This window comes from Schistocerca cancellata, chromosome 3 (genome assembly GCF_023864275.1).
Source record: "Schistocerca cancellata isolate TAMUIC-IGC-003103 chromosome 3, iqSchCanc2.1, whole genome shotgun sequence".
NCBI classification, from domain to species: Eukaryota; Metazoa; Arthropoda; class Insecta; order Orthoptera; family Acrididae; genus Schistocerca; species Schistocerca cancellata.
This window is the reverse complement of record NC_064628.1, coordinates 330,796,743-330,818,586: the sequence shown is the minus strand read 5'-3', so window position 1 is coordinate 330,818,586 and position 21,844 is coordinate 330,796,743. Positions and strand designations below refer to the sequence as shown.

Sequence of the window (21,844 nt, the reverse complement as noted above, 5' to 3'; positions counted from 1 at the left end):
CTTTAAAGTAGAAGCTAAATTCCTCTTGAAACATACATAGGCGTTTTTATTCATCGATGTAAGCCCATATAATCTCAATTAACCGTCCTCCCATGAATAATTATCAGAGTATCTCTCAAGTATCAATCATGCATAACTCAGAAGGTACTTTCATACACTGTCGATCTAGAAGCAGTACTGTGGATTTGAACCACAGTACCTCATACTTTTGAGTGCTGTCCTCAAACTCAACGCTTTAAAATAATTAAGCTCTTTTTCTGCCAAATCCCTGGCGTCACGAGAACTGTGTTCATCTCCACCAGTGTTTTCCTGTGTTCTGTGCTCTCTGACAGATCCTCGCTGTTATCTTGGGGACAGATCATGTGAAAGCGCTCCTGTTCGGTGGGTAACATACCTTTGTTGCTTTGAATACTTTAAAATTAATTTACAGTCACTATGTTGAATATTTCTTCCTACACAATTTAGAGTACTTTTTTGTATGATATCTCTTCTGCTTCCGTAACAACTACTAAGGTGTCGTTTTCATTTTTAAATTATTTTCACTTCCCGCCGTGTTTTCTATGCACTCAAAATTTGCCTTGGCTCCTGCACTTTAACCTGAACTCCCTCTTCCGCTCCACACTCATTGCTATACTAGGCATGGTTTTGATTGTTGTTATCGTAGCAAATCTCACTCCAAAAAGAAGTCTGTTGCAGCTCTCCACGCTGCTTTATCCCGTAAGCGACTTTATCTCTGAATAATTGCTGCAATCTACTTGTATTTAAACCAGCTTACTGTATTTTGCACACTTCCCTCCCTTGCCAAATAGCCTGTATCTTGATGCCTCATGACTTGTCCTATAAATTGATTTTTCTTATAGTGAATATCTGCACTCATAATCTTCAGCATTCTTCTGTACCAATATATTTCGAAAGGTTCTCTTCTCTTATTGTCTGTACTCCTAATCGTCCACGTTTCCTTCCGTACAAGACTACACTTCAGAGCAATGCCTTCAGTAAGGAAAAGAGTCGTAGATGTGTGTGGCCGGCTGGCAGGAGGGAAATCGGGCAGGTTTGCGCAGTCTTCTTCCGATGGTGAGAGACGCCTCGACCGACGACTCACAGTGCTTTTGTCACTGCCAGTCTTCCGTAGACATTCTGCAAGCGCCTATGAATATCTGCGATGCTCTAATTTTCCACAAAAAGAAACTCAATGACAGCTGTCTGCTTGGAACGCACTTCTGTTAAAGATGCCATTCTGAAGGCTACGTATAGCTCCGTCACCCATCGGAACTTTATGGAATTATAGGCGTTGAAGAGTGAATATCCCATGATGTCCCACATCAAATTCCGCATATTGTCAAAGAAAACTTTCCGAGAGTAAAATGTGTTGCAACGCCCCTCGTATCTTCGTTTTCATAACTTGCTGTAGAGTGTTTTTTCTAAGAAGTACATATATCATGTCTTTTGACGATATGTTAGTACAAGTAATCTTCCAATTACTATACACAGTGGTACGTACCGGGTAGCAAAGAAAACCTATACTTGGCTGCCTTGGTCATTTCGACCACTTAGTATCAAAAATATTAATCAATCGGGGGGAAATCAGCCAAAATATTTCTCATGGTCTGCTTTTTATTTCAGAAAAAAAGTTGCCAAATTTCGTTTTTTAACACTCCCTTCCCTCTTCGATTGCTATTCCATATGTGTCAGTTCTCGTTTCGTGATCTCATTTCTCTCTTTGTTATTCAGTCTCTCCTTCATCACGTTCTCCTTTCTCTAGAAAGCACAAAACCGTGTTAACACTTATAAGCTAGTGGATGGCATTTGCTTTCCTACACACGTTATTACAATTTGCGAGGCGAGCAGCTCCGCACGGTGGATGTGCGTCACGGGCAGCGTACCTGGACAGGGGCAGTCCTGCGCACGCGCTTGCAGCTGCCGGTGTAGTAGAGGCGGCGCACGAAGGCCCACAGGAACTTGATGGCGCGCGTGAACAGCTTGCCGAAGTCCGCCAACAGGATCAGGAACAGCGGAATGCCGAATATGGCGTACACGATCGTGATTGCGCGTCCCGTCGTCGTCTTGGGCGAGATGTGTCCGTAGCCTGCACACATAACGTTCCCAGTTCGTTAATATATCACCATGATCCGGAGCCGACAAAGACAGTTATGTAATCTAACATCATAAGTACTATTCACTTAATCAGCAATATATAGTTGGAAACAATATAAGAATATGATTTTCATAAATATTAAAGCAGTTGCTGTACGCTTTTGTATGCAGTTATGGCAAAATCCTTTCCAGGGTGACATCCGATTTGAAAACACAGAACTGCTCACAGTGAATCTTTCGGAATGAAATTCTTCTGATTGTGTGACTGCATCATGTGCTATAAGACTACGATGCCAACTTTACGAAGGCTATAGCAGGCACCGTGCAACAGGTTGATTAACACTGCCTGAAATAGCAGCAGCAGCAGCAGTACTAGTAGGTTGGATTATACCGATCCTTTTCTTGTTAACAATTGAAGTCGTATGCGCTTTATGGAGAAGTACTTTGAATCCTTTCAGGCTAATCGGATCGTCGTGAACGTACTGAACGAGTGCCATCTTACGTATAATGGCTGGGTGGGTCGCGTGGTACGGTGGTATAACAAGTCCTTTCGGTACACGCAGGTTCGTAAGAAACAATTATATTTATTTGGCGATACAAATATTGGCACGTCAACACTTATAGAAAAGGTGTTGTCTAAGAAGCAACACGTATTGTTCCGAATTCGGATTAGGTGGCTTTGATAGTCGCATTCATAAAGCTATTGTTTTTGAAGAGTTTGAATGGTCTAGGTGGCGTCAATATGCTTCTGTGTTGAAACGTATTGTCGACGGTCGTCCAGTTACTGTTAATGTGAAGAATAACCTGCTATGGTTATTACGCATCGTGGCTTGGTTATATTTGTATCGAACGAATTTAGTATAGGTGACGAAACACTTATTTTCAGATTGGAAGTTATTCATGCTGATTGTCACATTTTGCATTGTCGTTCAATGAAGGATGAAGTGGACCCGCCGGACGCGTCGGATGTGGAGACCTCGCAAGAGGTTGTCAACATATCGTCGGATGAGGATGTACCGGAGGTTTCGTGCTGCACGCCCACGGCGGTGGATATGCCGATGGACGAATCTAACTAGGCCCATCTTTGGTCGCATGTGTAGGTGGCGTACTGAGTTTATCCAAACTGACGGTGTACGATTTGAGTATGGTAAAATGACCGCTGACTTGATTACGATGCCAACGTTACGAATGCTATAGCAGGCACCGTGCAACAGGGTGATTAACACTGCCTGAAATAACACGAGAAACATACATAGTTTCGTGAAATAAGATGCTGTCACACACTAGTCGGCGAATAGAACCTACTACGAGGATCACTGTATAAGTAAAGAAAGTTTCATCTATCGTGCTACGAAATTTTTCTCCAGCTCCATCACCATATCAGAGTTCCTTTTAGTTCACCCTCATAGATCCTAGCGTCGGTATGACTATCAGCGAGCAGGGGTGGTCGTTCACTGTTAACATTTGCAATTTTAAAATGTGTGGGAAAATTAACTATCACGTGAAGTGTGGAGTTCATAGTATAATACGGTTTCTGGTTCATAGTACATTAAAGTTTCTTAATGCAAGAAAACGTTCGCCCTATCAGAATTTACAAACAGGTAACTGAAGTTTATGGAATGTATTGAATGAAACTGCAGTTCGAACATTGTGTATCACGTTTAATGTTGGGCGAATAAACATTCACAATGAAGGATGGTCAGTTCGACCTTCAGTTGAGGAAAACTTTAACATGACAGGCGATTCACTATTCGTGGACTGAGGTTGTGCTTTGCTGAAACTGCACAACCATTTCTTTATCAAAGTTTTGGTGCTATAGAAAAGTGTGTGGCAGCTTTCCACATATGAACTCAGAAAAGTAATGAATGTGGGCTGCACTGACTTTTGTCACTCTGTACGACAAGGATGGTGAGGAGTTTCTGAACTAGATGGTTACTGGTGACGAGATCTGGGTTTCGCACGAAAGTGCTGTTAATGGAACGGCGTAAGTCACGCTCTCCTAACAAAATCAAAAGCAGCCAAACAAATTCTGAGCACCAAAAAAATTGTGGTCACAGGGTTCTGAGTTCGAAGTGTTGTCCAGTTCATTGGATTTATGCCTACAGAAGAGATCAAAAGTGAAGCGACTTACTGTCAAATCTTTCACCTACCATACCACGCCGTTCAAAACAAATTGCGTATATTGTTGTCCGGCGGCGTGTTGCTTCTACACGATAAAGTTCACCAGTATTCCGGTGCGATGACGAATGATTTACTTCGGCAGTTAAAACAGGATGTTTTCGAACATTCATCTTATAGTCTAGACTTAGACCGAACGATTACCATTTTTTTTCAATAAACGACGGACAGCACTACAGTAATGACAATGAACTGAAAGCGGATATTAATGACTGACTCAACAACTTGGCGGCAGCTAAGTATGCAGTAGGCATAGGAAATCTTGTGGGGCGCTGGGCGCACAAAAAAAAAAGACACTGTAAGACCACCGTAAGCTTTACAAACATTCTTCATACAATGAATAAAAAATCTAACTTGACATTCGTTTTTCCCGAAGGCATCAATGATAGACTGATGTAATTGACGGTTGTGGTGACACATGAAAGGCTGCTTTGTTCACGCTCACTTCCAAGAGATGACGTAGCCTGTGGACTTATACTAATTACTTCCAAACGGTGATATTAAGCTCTGGAACCCATATATGTAAATTCGATTTACGTACAGCTGACTGGGACACATTGGGAAGTAGTATTTGAGTTGGAGACCCTGTTCAAAAGGTAGTTATATTTAAAAAATATTCTCACTTATTCATCGGTCTCAGTTGCATATTTTGACTTTCATGACATGCTTCGATGTCTCTGCATCATCTTCGTATCCAAAACAAAGTAAAGCTAAATATCTCTTGCCTAATATTTTACAATTAGTAGAAAAGAATTGTACTTAAATGTAGAATTTACGTACGTAACACCCCGTCTTCTTGTGTCAGGACTTCACGTCAGGGTACTATGCTTTGCAGTTGCGATCAGTGTTTTAAATTGGTATCTGGTGGAGATAGCGGAGAGGGGGTGAGGGAAAGGGGTTAAGAGAGGATGGGGAAAATGTAGCTAGGGTGTTTCAGAGAGGGGAAAGAAAGCAGCTCTTCTTTGACGTGCTTGTCTCGGGACTACACTATCTCGACGTGGCTGTCTCGGAACTATATATTTTAAGTTTCTGGTGTTACGTTATCAGACTGTGTTCATGGCACCTTACTCGATTATACGGTGGGTTATCCATCATTTCTTGGGTCTACCCGTTGGTGTACCACGTTTCTTTCGATTTGTGAAGTGCATTATTTTACGTTCCTAAAGATTTAAAAGAAGTGCTTAACCTTTTCACCACTTTTAAATCTTACGAAGATCAGACTAATATTATTTCTGCATCATTTTAGCATTTTTCAGACGGTACATTACAGACAACCACAACATCAGCGAAATCTCTGACGCTACTCTTAATATTATCTGCAAGTCCTTTAGTAGCAAGGGTTCCAACACACTTCGTTGAGCCACGCCTCAAGTTACTTCTGCATCTGTCCATTAAACTCCACCGAAGAAAATATGCTACACCCTTCCCACCCAGAAATCCCCCATCAAGTCATAAATGTTGTTTGACATCACATGTAATCATACTTTCATTAATAAATGCTGGACAGGTAGAGGGATAAATCTTTTTCAAAAGTCACGAGATACTGCATCTTGTCGAAGAGCTTGATAGATGATTTTCACAAGGTAATGTAAGTAAAGAGGGAGTTGAGTTTCGCATAATCAATGTCTTCGGAATTCATGCTTATAGGCTTAGAGGTGGTGATTCTTTTCTAGATACTTCATCATATTTGAGCTGAAATATGTCCCAATATCCTACAATAATAGGACGTCAAAGATAATTTCTGCTACTCTTGTTGTAGACAGGCATGACCTCTGCTTTCCTCCAACCATCAGCAATGGATACTTGACCAATAGGCGTCCCATAAAATTTCGACACTAAAATTTAATCACGAATGCCGTGAGGAACTTTTATTGTGAATACGTGTGGTTCATATGCTACATTATTCTCTCGTCGTAGAAATATATCGGCATTAAATATCGTCAAGGGAAGTAAGCAGGGAACCCGTGGTAGAACGGAGTACCGGGGCAGACTGAAGATGTACATATTTTCGTGTCTAGGATGTGCTGCCAACGATTGGCAGTAAGTAGAACTATTTCAGACAGTTACTGCTCAAACTTGGCAGCCATGTTTGTTTGGTTTTCGTAAGCGTTGCATCGTAAAGTTTTCTTTGCGCTAATTTTTGCTCCTTCCTTGTAACTTCTGGCGAATTGGAAGCAAGAAAAGTTGTACCTACTTATTTACAATACGACTATTGTTAGTAGATGCTTAAAATATGTTCAATAATCTTTAGTTTCATGAAGTTAAATATTTGTTTTCGTATCTTTGTTTAGTGGCCTTACCTCCATAACCTAAACCATGTACCTGGGGCGGAATGGGGAAGTATATAAGAGAAAAACAAATAGGCAGTCATGGTCTACTGAGGCCATGCACAATGCTGTAGAGGCAGTTAATTCTGGCTATTGTGGGTATTTGAACGCTTCAAACCAATATGAAGTTTCCCAGACTACTCTGGAAAGATACGTTAAAAAAGAAGGGAAAACCCTGACTACAAAATTGATAAAATGACTGGAAATTTTAAAAACGTATTTACAGAAGAACAGGAACTTGAGCTCGTTAAGTACTTAAAAAGTATGGAGGCTAGGTTATTCATCTTAACAATCAAAGACTTGCGTAACCTAGGTTATCAGCTGACTGTAAGAAATGGCTTTGTTCATAGATTTAAAAATGAAATTGCAGGCGAAGATTGGACGAACGGATTCCTTAAAAGACATCCAACTTGATCTGTCCGCAAACCCGAAGCAACATCTGGTGCAAGAGCGATGGGTTTTAATAAAGTAGCTGTCGACAGATGTTTTTCGTTACTAACAAATGTAATTGATAAACACAAACTAATGGCTTCTCAAATATTTACTTATATATTTATTTTACAGGCGTTTCGGTTAACCCTAAAAACCAATCACAGATAGTAGCTTGCAAGGGAAACGTAAATTAGAATTGTTAACATCTGCAGAAAGGAGCAAAACTGTAACCTGCCTCACTTGTATGTCAGCAAACGGAGCTTACATGCCTCCAATGCATATTTTCCACGAAAGAAGAAGCAGAAAGAATTTGAGTTAGGACTGCCACCAGGAGGTTGGTCTGAGGTCCATAGCACCAGATGGATGACCACAGAGTCATTCTTTGTATGGTTTAGAAAATTTGTGGAATTTTCTAAGGCATCAAAAGAATTCCCAGTTCTTCTTATATTAGATGGCCACTCAACACATACCAAGAACAGTGACGTTATAGACTAGGCAAGGGAGAGTGGCGTTTCGTTGTTGTGTTTACCACCATACTGCTCTCACAGACTTCAGCCGCTTGCTGTTTCTTTTATGAGGCCTTTAAGTCTTCATTATAGTGATGAGCTTCGAAAATGGCTACGAAGCATCTCAGGGAAAGTCGCAACTCTCTTTCAAATTTCAACGCTTTTTGGTTCAGCTTTTATCAAAATTGCAACAATAAAAACAGCTATTAAAGATTTCGAAGCTACTGGAATATGGCCCACGGACCCACACATATTCACCGATGCAGATTTCCTCCCGGCAGACACAAGTGACATGGGACTCGAGAGGCCGTCAGATAAAGAGGTTAATATATCTGGAGCTGAACAACTGGAATTGCCTTCACCTAGTACACCAGCTGAAAAAGACGATGCCAACAAGTTGTATGATCAAGCTGGCGAGGTTTCAGCTAACTGCCGTCTAAGAATGACAAAGTTATTGAGGCTAATTGTTCGAGTTCTGGGTGCTCTTGGGTGACAACTGACAATACGGCCTCCTCATTTCATATTTCACCAGAAATTCTGATGCTCTGGCCAAAAGTTAACGAAAGCACCAAAAGGGCGAAATGGCAGAGGGGGAAGACCGTTGTTTTAACTTATTCGCCGTACAAAAAGAGTTAGAAGCCATTATTGAGGAAAAAGAGGAAAAGAACTTTGCCAAAGAAGAAAGATCAAAGAGAAGCTATTTCCGAAACAGAATAAAATTAAGAATTCAAAAAAGAAAGGAAAGGGCCTGAAGATAAATGGAAAAAAGAAGGAGAGAGCATCCAATACTAATGAGAGTGATTGCGAGGAAATTTCTGACTATCAATGTTTATATTGTGGTGAGTTTTATTCAAAGTCAGTTGAAGGTTCCATGTGCAAAAAATGGGCACACGAATCTTGTGCAGGAATATATAGCGAAGATTATGAGTCTCTCCTCGTGTGTGAATTTTGTAAATAGCCTTAAGAAAAGGATACAATACATGAAAACCGTAGTTTGACATTAACATTCACTTTAAACTAAATAAATACCGAGCAAGCCAATATTTTCTGCATTTCCGATAATTTTATACGTTTTTATAATCACTTGTACTTATCGTGCACGGGGAAGAATGGGGCAAATGATATACCTTTCCGTTTTTGAGTGAAAACAATATTGTTCTTTTATTTTTATGGCAATGTGTTTGTATTTTTGTGATTAATACATCATAATGTGTTCATATAAATACTGACAACTCTCTTATTTTACACTTTCGTACTTTTAATCAATGTTTCAACTTTTTACCTATTTCTACCCCTGGTTCCCCTATATTCATAGAAACTGACTGAATTTTCTCATGTTTCTTAAGCCAACATAGCTTAAACGAAACAACGGGTTTCGACAGACTCTCATGTCATCTTCAGCTCTTCAAATCGTATTTTTGTTACGAAACGTGTTCATTTTAAGTTGGACCTCACGCCAAGCAGTCATGTGGATAAAAAACAGCATATTACGAAAGATTTATCATAACTTAAAAACAAATTGTTTCAAAAAGAATATACGTATTTCGAATGCGTATATTTATTAAACTTTAAAACATGCGAATAGGAGACTTTACACACATATTTACGAACCTCTGAAGTTCAGATTACAGGCGTTCAATATGTCCTCCATCACCGACATGAACAATATCACATCGATACTTAAATTCGTACCATAGTCGGGGAAGCATGTCCTTTGTCACTGATGTTATGGCAGTACGAATCCGGTTCTTCAGCTGTTTTAGGTTATTTGGGAGTGATGGTACATAAACGTTGTCTTTAATGAAATTCCACAGGAAGTAGTCAGAGGGTGTCAAATCCGGTGACGGTGGAGCCCAGCGGAGACATCTTAAGTCGCCAGCTCCTTGACGACCAATCCAAGGGTTCGGTAGAGTTTCATTGAGATATTCAGGAACTTGGCGACTCGTCTTGTTGAAAAATTACTGCAGCATCGGAAACAACTAGTTTTGTAACATAGCGAGATACTGCTGACCTTTACCCGTGACGGAGAAGAATAGTCCGTAAACAGATGCCACTTTTTTGCGTTTGTCATCAGGACGCAGATCCCGTAACAGATGTAACTTGTACGATATAATAACCAAGCGACGTCTCAAAACACGCCAAATTGTTGTTTTAAGTACTTGTAACTCCCGACTGGCATGGCGAGTTGAATTTGCAGAAATACGTTGGAAAGCAGTTTGAATTCGTGCAATATTTTCTTCAGGAACACTGAGGCGCCCAGGACTCTTTCCTTTAAATACACATCCTGGTTACCATCTGCGAATGTTCCACACATTCGGAGGATCAATTTGGTACCTCAACCTAAACGTCTTTGCACTGTAATCACTCGAGAACATAAAATGATTTCTGCTGCGAAGTAACCATATTAAATATATGACAGTTGCCAAGCAAAACAGAAGGCAACTGACACCTAGCAGCTATTAATATAAACTAGACTATGTATTCATTTCTCCAATAGCAGAAATGAGCTCAGCGATCGATTGTTTGGACAAATTGATACTTTGTAATACGTATATTCTTTTTGAAAGACCCTATTTTTAAAAAGATATAACACCTTGTGCATATTATCACGTCCATGTACAAAAATAGCCCGTGTAAATATAAAAGAAATGCAGTGAAACTACAGAAACGAAGAACTGAAATGGATTTACCAACTTTTTACAATGAAAAATATGGTGAAAAATACGTTTATAGAAGACATTAAAGTGACAGCCGCAACATCACTTCACAGTTGTGCACGTTTAAGGATATTCGGAGTCATCTGGATTAAAGTTCAAATATCGATGTCGCCAGCTTTATAGCTGATGTCGTCCTTGTGTGTAGATTTGTTTCATAGACCTTGCTGTTCAAATGTCCCCACAGGAAAAATATCACATGTTGTGAGGTCCGGCGAACGTGGTGGCTATAAATGTCTGCTGACAGTTCGTTCCTTAGTGAAGACATAAAGGACTCGTTTCTGGGATACCTTAGACTTGCGAGCTGTTGCCCCATCTTGCTGGAAAACACGGTATTGTCTTTCATTTTCAGCAAGTTGAGCTCAGAATGTATCATAAATTTCCATATATGCAACTGCGTTGAAGGTAGCGTTAAGGAATGTCAGTCCAAGTATACGAGTTCCTATTACACCGCACAAAACCTCGACTTTGTCATCATGGAGTGTTTGCTGACACACAATGTTAGGGTTCTCCGTTGCTCGGCACCTCGTATTCTGAGAATTGATATGACTGGGAAGATGAAACCATGCTTCATCATTCATGATGTAATGGAAAGGGTCTAACAAACTATCGTTGATATTACTCAAATGTAAAACTTTTGAATATCGGCTGGAAACTCCTGCTACTGACGTGCATCTTATGGGCCACAGCACGCCCGTTTACAGAAGCTGGACATATTCTAAACATTTAAAATCCACCAGTTGGATTTTCAACGTTTAGAACATGTCCAGCTTATGTAAACAGATGTACAACTGTGTACTATGTTTTGTGACATAATAGTCATCTGTGAGCGTTTTGTACGAATATTCCATGGTCATTTGCACAAGGTGCTTTATATTTTCAAATACTTTAGTTGGAACAAAATTCTGTAATGTGCCGTTTCTTGCCCACGTGATAACTAGGCGTGAGATCTTACTTAAAATGAACGTGTTTCATAACAGAAAGATTTTTTTAAGACTTGAAGATAACAGCAGAGTCTGTCGAAACCGGTTGTTTTAAATAAAGAAATATTTATGCGATCTTGGCTTTGGAAAGGTTTAAGCATTCATAAAAACATTTCTGATTTTGATTTGTAAACTAAAGTTAGTGATTTACATAAAAAAATGGGTAACACCCAAAGTAATCCATGACAGAGAATCTTCTGCGTTTTAATACTGTATTATGAACTGTGTGTAACGTAATATAACGTAATATACATTTGAACACCAGCAATCGTTTGTGTGTGTGTGTGTGTGTGTGTCTGTGTGTGTGTGTGTGTGTGTGTGTGTGTGTGTGTGTGTGTGTGTACTTGTGTCTGTGTGTACGTGTCTGTCAAGCTTAATAATGGCATTTAACACAGCCTCAGTGGCTGTGTGAAGTCGAATTAATAATTAAAGAATTTAAAAAAAAAAAACGACCAGTTGTTGTAATGGAAAGCTCACAATCGAAGAGCGGGCTGTTCTTAATTGAAGAACACTCTTAGGAACAATACATGCGAGGATATGATATTGTACTTCCACGTCTTCGAGTGACTGGAAAGTATTTCATGTGAGATCAGTCGGAATGTGGATGACGGAAAATGTTCATAGTAAGCATACTTTAGATGAAATTAGTAAAAAACAGTCCCGATCGCACAGTCATTTATTAAAAAAATGACTGATTTCGGTCACTAGTAGTAGGCCATCCTCAGATAATGCACCATCAGGCTAACGGTGGTGACTCTTGGAACACATGTGCTGATCCCAGATCGCTAGCAGCAGTTTTGTGACTGCACATGCCTGCACTCAGATCTGCTACATATCACCGCGTATCCTTCTCTACAGATCAAGCACACCTCCGACGCTGCTTTCTGTGTTGAGATGTCGACGTCCAACACCTATTCGTCTGCTCTTTCACCGCCATCCAACTATTTTCCGTATATTCCCATCACAGTAGCACGCGGACGGCCTACCAACTTCGCCGTTTCCGAGATGCTCATTCCCGGGGTAGGGTCATAAGAAGCTACTCTTCGTCAAAGTCGCTTACGTCAGTGCATTTCTCCATTTACGGCCTGTGTCGGCGCTAGAGTGATTCTCCGCCTATACACCTTCCTCACTCCGCCACACGTTCCCAGTGCCGCAAGACGGCTTCAGTCTCGTAGCTGACTGAGTTCGTACGTTTTGACTCGGCAGTGTACACGTGTGGCTGGGTCCATTTTATTTGAATTCCATCGACTTTGTTACTCGATATGCAAGTCGTGGCATTTCTATACTTTCTAGTTAAGTATGTTTCCAGTTCGGAACAGATGAAAGCAAGGTACGCTAGTTAAAGACCAGCTAGATAGAGAGTTGTCGAGAGTTAATGTTTCACTCAGCAGCGGACTGCCCTCTGTACCTACAAATTCCTCTCAGTTTAAAACCGTGTGTCGAAATGGGACTAGAACTCTTTGTTAAGGTCACTGACGGCGAAAAGGCGTGGTTCGGGGACAGAATGCATGTCGAGCGCACAATTTTAATCTGCCATGAACTTTCAGATACAGCTGCAGAATGAAAATTTAATTTTGGAGACAATTTCCTCTGATGTGGCTAAGCCGTTTCTCCGTAATAGCTGTGCCGTGCAGAGGGTATATCGATGGTTTCTTTGGTATCGATATACCTGTGGTTACAAGTTACGAAGTTCTTAGGGGACCGGCAGAGGCCAGAGGGATTCTGAGCTGAGTGAAAATGTGGAGCAGGGAGTCCCTGGCAGAGCTGCTGTGGCCATTGGAGAAAATTTGGCCGATGAGTGCTGACAGCGGCGGCCGATGTCTGGACGGCACGGAGTGAAGGCACGTGTAGTTCTGGTAATGCTGACATAGTCTGGAGCAAGTCAGAGCTACTTAGTACTATTGGAATTACAAACACTATGAGAAGCTCACTTTGGAAGTACATAAGTATCTAGCCCGTGGGGTTTCACTCGCCTTGCAGTGGACTAACAGTGTCACAGTAGTAAGTGCGTATGCCATAGTGGTTAGTATAACTTTATTGTTTGAATGTAACATTTTGATACCCTGTTATGTACAAGTAGTGCTCGTTAACCTTGATGAGTGAAACCTTAGGCCGCGCGTAGCACCAATCCTTTCCAGTATCTAAATGTATTGTATAAAATCTTTCCCTTGGAAGCGTTTCTTGATTAGTGCGCAGTGTTAACACATTTTGTTACCGAGTCTAACTGTCGTAAGTTTAGGCTGACAATTGCTTCATTTTCATTAGATTTATGGACCTGATTTTCGGACGGAGTTTGTTAAAGTTCAGACACGCTCGCAGTGACTGTATTAGCGCAGGACTGTGTCCACTGATGTCAATACTTTGTACTAAGTTCATTGTATTCTGTCCTTTTTATTTTACTTAATTACTGTAATTTGTTGTGGGCTCTCGTTTGCTTGCGAAAGCACATTTGTAAATTAAAAAGTGTCAATTGCGCCCAGGTGACTGTTGATCGTTGGGTCCGTTCCAATTTGTATATCGTCCTCACCATTATGAACTGCAGTGCGACGTATTCTCTGGTAGCTGGTACTGATAACTGTAACTAAGGTGCTTGTGTATAGGCTTGAGGCTCGGGTCCAGCTGACACGGTGACTAATTTGGTTCATTGAATAGCATTATCTTGAGGATTTTAAGTTTAACTAATATCATTTCAGCAGTAAGCGTTGAACCACCTCAGATTAAACTTACGCCTTAATCAAAATTTCTTCTGTTATTTCATAATGGCACTAAAGTTATTGGCATTAAGCCTTTATTGCTAACGCTCTCGTGTGTAATAGTGATTACTCCAAAATTTTGACGGATTCCTTTAATGTATACCCTGTATTTGACATTTTGCGTTGTGTGTCTCAGAGACAGCATTGGCCATTAAAGGTTTCTCGTTCTACCTATTGAGGAGCGGGCGGTGTTATACTATTTTCCACACCTGACATTGTTTGAATGAGATTAAGAAGGGACGACTTATTCTCTTTAATGACGCTGCATCTCACGGCCAGTTAATCTATAATTTGAGATTATTTTAACTAAAGGTGCTGCGTTTCTTTAAACTCTGCGGTGGCGTACATCGCGTCTAAGGAATATTATACTTTTCGAATTCTGTTTAAGTAAATTTCTGTTTTCTTACAAGTGCCATGCGTCACGCTTAGCCACGGTCTCTCTCTTCGTTCTGTTCAAGAAATTCCTGTTTCTTAGGAGTGACATATCTCATGTTTGGCTATTTGGTCCAGACTGTAGCACCTAGAACGGCTCGGCCAATCCGGCCGGCTGGCTATTTGGCATCTTTGATGCGGTTTAGGTAAAATCTCATCTTTCTACAAGGTGACATATGTCATGTTTTGATAAATAACACTTTCATGCTTTTAAAATAAACGCACATTTTATATAACGACAACGATGCAGTTAGAGTAGATGCGCATTTTGTTTGAGGAACACAAGTGTCCCTCTGTGTTTTAGAATATGAGAACATAGTAATGTTTGATTGGTTTAGCTCAGTGATCTGGCTAGTGTGGTTGATGTTTCCATTAAAGAGATCTTTTAACGATTTTATAAAAATTATTTATACCAAGGAAGAAATGATAGGAAAGAAAAATATACCCGCTGCCCAGCCAATTCAGTATAATTTGTTACGGGACTGGTAATGGAGCAAGTTATGTAGGAGAATGTCTGTCAAGTATACAGAGTAGGAAGTATGTACTGGCCTGCGGAAGTAACCCTGTAAAGGTAGGGTGTGACATTACTCGATAGGTCATTTGGTAAGAGTATTCACAGTGGAAGGTTGACCTAGTAGATAGTGTCGGAAGTTCCATGCGGCTTTTCGCGGATAATGCTGTAGTGTGCAGAGAAGATGCAGCATTAGAAAATTGTAGCGAAATGCAGGAAGATCTGCAGCGGATAGGCACTTGGTGCAGGGAGTGGCAACTGACTCTTAACATAGACAAATGTAATGTATTGCAAATACATAGAAAGAAGGATTCTTTATTGTATGATTATATGATAGCGGAACAAACACTGTTAGCAGTTACTTCTGTAAAATATCTGGGAGTATGCGTGCGAAACGGTTTGAAGTTTAATGATCATATAAAATTAATTGTTGGTAAGGCGGGTACCAGGTTGAGATTCATTGGGAGAGTCCTCAGAAAATGTAGTCCATCAACAAAGGAGGTGGCTTACAAAACACTCGTTCGACCTATATGAGTATTGCTCATCAGTGTGGGATCCGTACCAGGTCGGGTTGACGGAGGAGATAGAGAAGATACAAAGAAGAGCGGCACGTTTCGTCACAGGGTTATTTGGTAAGCGTGATAGCGTTACGGAGATGTTTAGCAAACTCAAGTGGCAGACTCTGCAAGAGAGGCGCTCTGCATCGCGGTGTAGCTTGCTGTCCAGGTTTCGAGAGGGTGCGTTTCTGGATGAGGTATCGTATATATTGCTTCCCCCTACTTATACCTCCCAAGGAGATCACGAATGTAAAATTAGAGAGATTCGAGCGCGCACAGTGGCTTTACGGCAGTCGTTCTTCCCGCGAACCATACGCGACTGGAACAGAAAAGGGAGGTAATGACAGTGGCACGTAAAGTGCCCTCCGCCACACACCGTTGAGTGGATTGCGGAGTATAGATGTAGATGTAGATGGAGATGTAGAAGGTTCTGGGTTTGAGTTCAGGTCCGATTTCTAGCTTTAATGTGACAGTAAGTTTCAAGAGGTTGTCGGTCTGCGTGGAATGCACCGTGGCGTGACGTGGCAGGTGCAAAACAGTGAAGCAGCGGCGGCAGGCGGCGCGTCGCGGGGTCTCGTGGAGCGCCGAGGGCCTCTATATATAGACGGGCTGGTCCTCTCCGGGAATAGCGCCTTGGCCCCACGCGCCGCCGTCTTCCCTAGCTGTGACCTGCGCTACGGTTGCGGTGCCGCTGCACACTCTCGTCTGCACACTTGTAAACGTACACAGAGTCAACGGACACCAAAATTTGTGTCAATAAGTAACGGTGAACGGACGACTCTGAAGATCAGTTAAACTCTTTCTACAGTGACCTAGAGAAACACAGCAACCAGTTACACTTTGTATAGCTTTACTTATGCCAAGACGCGGTTCGGGTTTTCACTCATCTTCAGTTGGCGTTGTACATTTATTATTATTAACGCTTGAGCGCTACTGGACCACACGGTGTACAACATGGGATTCTGAAAGAGATTTGTTTTAGCTTTCTTTTGCTGCCGTATTACTTCAGATCTCCTACAATGAGCTCTTGTTCTCTCGTCAGACCGAATTTGGTTTTTGTATCGTACGAACAGTAAAGTCGTGTATTTTCTGGCTATGTATTCTACAGTCTTGTACATCAAGTTACCTTATTCCCGTTTCCTTGAGACCTTCCTTTACGGCACCAGTCCATTTTATTGTTTCAGCTTTTCTATTGCCAGTTCTCTAGAATTCTCAATGGAGAGAAGTCTTCCGAAGTCTTCCGAAGTAAGAGTGATTTCAGGTGTGCAGCAGGCGAGTGTCGTAGGACCGTTGCTATTCACAATATACATAAATGACCTTTTGGATGACATTGGAAGTTCACTGAGGCTTTTTGCGGATGATGCTGTGGTATATCGAGAGGTTGTAACAATGGAAAATTGTACTGAAACGCAGGAGGATCTGCAGCGAATTGACGCATGGTGCAGGGAATGGCAATTGAATCTCAATGTAAACAAGTGTAATGTGCTGCGAATACATAGAAAGAAAGATCCCTTATCATTTAGCTACAATATAGCAGGTCAGCAACTGGAAGCAGTTAATTCCATAAATTATCTGGGAGTACGCAGGAGTGATTTAAAATGGAATGATCATATAAAGTTGATCGTCGGTAAAGCAGATGCCAGACTGAGATTCGTTGGAAGAATCCTAAGGAAATGCAATCCGAAAACAAAGGAAGTAGGTTACAGTATACTTGTTTGCCCACTGCTTGAATGCTGCTCAGCAGTGTGGGATCCGTACCAGAAAGGGTTGATAGAAGAGATAGAGAAATCCAACGGAGAGCAGCGCGCTTCGTTACAGGATCATTTAGTGATCGCGAAAGCGTTACGGAGATGATAGATAAATTCCAGTGGAAGACTCTGCAGGAGAGACGCTCAGTAGCTCGGTACGGGCTTTTGTTGAAGTTTCGAGAACATACCGAGGAGTCAAGCAGTATATTGCTCCCTCCTACGTATATCTCGCCAAGAGACCATGAGGATAAAATCAGAGAGATTAGAACCCACACAGAGGCATACCGACAAACATTCTTTCCACGAACAATACGAGACTGGAATAGAAGGGAGAACCGATAGAGCTACTCAAGGTACCTTCCGCCACACACCGTCAGGTGGCTTGCGGAGTATGGATGTAGATGTAGATGTAGATTCAATGACCCGTATAACTAATCCGGTTGGTTTCATTCTCTGAATACGCCTGCAGAATTGTAGCCTTCGACTTTTATTTTTATTTATTTTTTTCATATCAGTTACACGTTGGTGTTCTTTTCTCTTTGTCTCTCTTCTGTTTTTTGGATTTTGTCAAGGTCTCTCTTCCTGTTTAAAAAAAAAAAAAAGTGTACAGCTGCATAAGGAAAGTCTATTTGATGACAGAACTGTAGTGTCTCAGTTGGGTGTACATTGAAACGTAATTTTTGTTACAGATGACTCTTGGAAGCCCGAAAGCTGCTTCCATTTTATGACAACGGATTTCGTAATTAATCTTTTACAGGCCAGTTTCTGGAGTGGTTGTACCTAAATATTTCCACTGAATACTGTCTCGATTTTCCTGCACTTATTCTTTCGATTTTAGGTTCTATAATGTTTTCTGGCAAAACATGCTTTATAACTAAGCAATTACAATGTTATTTATATATAGACACTGATTACGACTGTGGACTCTGAATAATAATAGAATAGAGTTCTCCAATGTTTTTTTCTGTACACTGGTTTACTTTGGTTAATTGTATGTGCTAAAATATGTTGTTGCGAACAAATGAGATTAATTATTATAATACTGGAACTGGCTTCTTATTAAATGAACATTGTTTTGTCACTGTAACTCAGTAGAATGCACAACATCTCTGCTACAACTATCGTAAAAATGTTCTGAAATTATTTCTGTTATAAAAAATAATGAAGTTACCGTACGTAATGCTTAAAGAACCTCAAACCTTACAGTGGATTTTTCGACAACATTAATTATTAATCAGTACCACGGCTAACACTAGAGCATGAGACTATCATTATTAACCAGAAAATGATTTTTCTATAACTTTTGCCAGTCTAGAGTTTTGCACAGCAAGATTTCCTTTTGAAACATGAAAGAATTTTAACTTCGACTCTGTTAAAGTTTAAAATGTTAACAGCCCGCTTCCGCCTGTGAAACACAACATAAAATCTGCTGCTTTGTACTCCGATCTCGAACTGCTGTAAAAAACAACTTTAAATTCACTTTTTACGTGACCGCTTATTGCGGTATGATGGCCCTTATGACCAGATTTGAATCTGCCGCGGCGGCGGCTCGTTCCGCCGTGTCGCAGCTCTACACCACGATCACTACTTAAAAAGCTGAAAATGTCTAAAATAAATGGCTAAAATACCAGGGAAGATTCCTAATAATACCATACAAGTTCTCATTAAATAACTATATTTAAAACTCTAATAATAACAATTTCACACACCTTTTTTTATAATCAGCGCCTAACGGCGTCCTGATTACAATCTTGACAAACGAAAGCTACCTATGAGTTAAACATAGCGTCACAGGTTCCTCCTCTCTACGTGACTCCAAGAAGACAACAACGACATTATTATTCTTACACTACTATTTATATAATCGCTGATTGTCATGAAATCTCTGTGTTTTTCTTTACTAATTCAAATCTGTGGCGGTTTCAGAACTCGTCGACACAGATATTATTTCACAAATCCAGTATGTAATCCTTTACAAATAAAAATATAACACAATTGTCCACAGACGTAATCAATGCCTATATATAAATAAAACTGTAATTGTATAGTTATAAAGCATGTTTTACCAGGAAACGTTATAGTTCCAGTTTGTTGCTCTACACCTTTCCTAACTCCTGTATTAATTTCGCAATGTTCATAAGTTTATCCACTACATTTTCCCTTACATTTTGTATCTTTTAGTCCAAAAAATGGTGCAAATGGCTCTGAGCACTATGGGACTTAACATCTGTGGTCATAAATCCCCTAGAACTTAGAACTACTTGAACCTAACTAACCTAAGGACATCACACCCATCCATGCCCGAGGCAGGATTCGAACCTGCGACCGTAGCAGTCACGCGGTTCCGGACTGAGCGCCTAGAACCGCTAGACCACCGCGGCCGGCTATCTTTTAGTGATTCACTACTAAGTGCAGTAGTTTTGGAGCTCAGAGTTTGTTCAGTTTGGAAGCGGTCCACTGAGTCATAAACCTTTTTAAAATGTACGAGGGTAAAAACTACTAACTCATTGTCGATTTTTGCTGCCTGAGAATTAGTTTCAGGTCCAACATATTTTCTGGGTAAGATTTGTTTCGTCTGAAACCTGCTAGATACTAGGTGCCATATTTATATCTTCACAAATACACCGGTTTTACAGAATTCTTTTGATCACTGCAACTGTCCTGCGCAAACCAAAAATTAATTTATCTATCACTCCTCCATAGTTCTACATATAAGTTCGATTAATAGTCAGGTACGCTTACTTTTATTATGTAAATTGTATCCTCTTCCTCTGCACTTATGTGCATAGCACACAGCTTCAGTGATGAACCACAGGATTTGCTATGTGACCAATTTTATTTCGGAAATTGCATATAAGTACAGAGATGTATTACAAGTGTGTAAAATTTGTGTTATTACTTCTTACATGTTAAGTATGCATCATTGTCTTTCTGTTGTTAATTTACTCATAATTCTGGTAACGACGTCCAATCACTACAGCATCTGGTAGATAATCATTCACGTTAATTACAAATAAACTCATTTTGTACTAAAATAATTATTCCAGTGGAACAATCATCTTTCAGTCACACACATAATTACATCGGGTAAATGGAATCTCCCTTAGCGTCAAATATATAATTATATTATCTTAAAATGACAATAATTATGTACGTGATGGTGAGGTAATCGTCTCGTGACTTGAAGATAACCGCTCCGCTGAAACTTGTTGCCCGTAAATAAACATAGAGCTTTTGGTGGTTTCATGATGTCGGCCTTTAAATTTGTTTTATACAATTAATCGGAGTAATAAAACTACGTCTTAAATAACCTAGCGCGACTCATTGTATATTAACCTATTTTTTTATATGGAGGAACGTATCAACTTTTAAAGCCGAAAACATTAAGCATATAAACGTAGCTGACTTCAGAAGTAGTTTCGAATGTATATGAAAAGCGTAACTTAATTTGAGATGTAATTTCCTACGTATACAAAAAAAAATTACACATGTGGGCCACATGCGGAATTGGCAGCAGCATCAGTGCATCACTGAAGTGGGTGTTATTTATATAAAAAAGGTGTAAGTTGCTTAATAAAGTGCACCTACCTATTGAGTAAACGTAAATAAGGAACTTTGGAAAAGTCATGTTGCATTTTGTAAAGGGAAGTTGTAGTGTACAGAAGACAGTCTATGCAGCGTTGTATAGCTGAAGATATACTACTCCAACCGAAGAAGCAAGAAAACCTAGAAACGTATTGGCATAAATAATGCTATACAGAATGTGGCTGGTTGCAGAAATTCTTCAAGTAATTTAACCCACAGCTACTGGGTTCAACAACTATTAACATAGATAAATTAATGGAATGGACATTGTCTTGATAACAAGCTACAACATCATGAATTAAAAAAAGTAAGATAAATGTAATGGAGTGCTTAATAAAGTGCACCTACCTATTGAGTAAACGTAAATAAGGAACTTTGGAAAAGTCATGTTGCATTTTGTAAAGGGAAGTTGTAGTGTACAGAAGACAGTCTATGCAGCGTTGTATAGCTGAAGATATACTACTCCAACCGAAGAAGCAAGAAAACCTAGAAACGTATTGGCATAAATAATGCTATACAGAATGTGGCTGGCTGCAGAAATTCTTCAAGTAATTTAACCCACAGCTACTGGGTTCAACAACTATTAACATAGATAAATTAATGGAATGGACATTGTCTTGATAACAAGCTATAACATCATGAATTAAAAAAAGTAAGATAAATGTAATGGAGTTCATTGCGATAAGTCAGTGATGCTGACGATGGATGTCGTTATTTTGGCAGTAAAATAACGACTGCCGCCTTAAAAATATATAAAACGAGTAATAACAGCAATACCGCTTTTATGAGGAAAAGAAATAGGTCGATTCTGATTATAAGTGCCCGCGTTGGAAATTTTTCCTGAGGATATACACCCGCGGTGCTGTATTGTATGCCGTTGAAACATGAACGATAAAACATTAGCAAGCAGGCATAGCACAGTGTGTCGTGTCGAATGGCACGGTTGTTTTCTCTGTTTCCAGAGATGCATTTTGAGCGGAGTGTCATACGCTGCAGCCGCCAAAGGACAGAGGGCGCGGGCGCA

General features: G+C 40.2%; 1 protein-coding gene across 1 annotated transcript in view; it reads right to left on the bottom strand.

Annotated features, from left to right (window-relative positions):
- LOC126175030 (uncharacterized) overlaps nt 1-21,844 on the bottom strand; it is a 90,467-nt gene that overhangs the window by 39,310 nt on the left and 29,313 nt on the right. Inside the window, exon 2 of the mRNA XM_049921532.1 lies at nt 1,884-2,086. Within this exon, the coding sequence (XP_049777489.1) occupies nt 1,884-2,086 (203 nt within the window). The remainder of the gene's footprint in view (nt 1-1,883; nt 2,087-21,844) is intronic.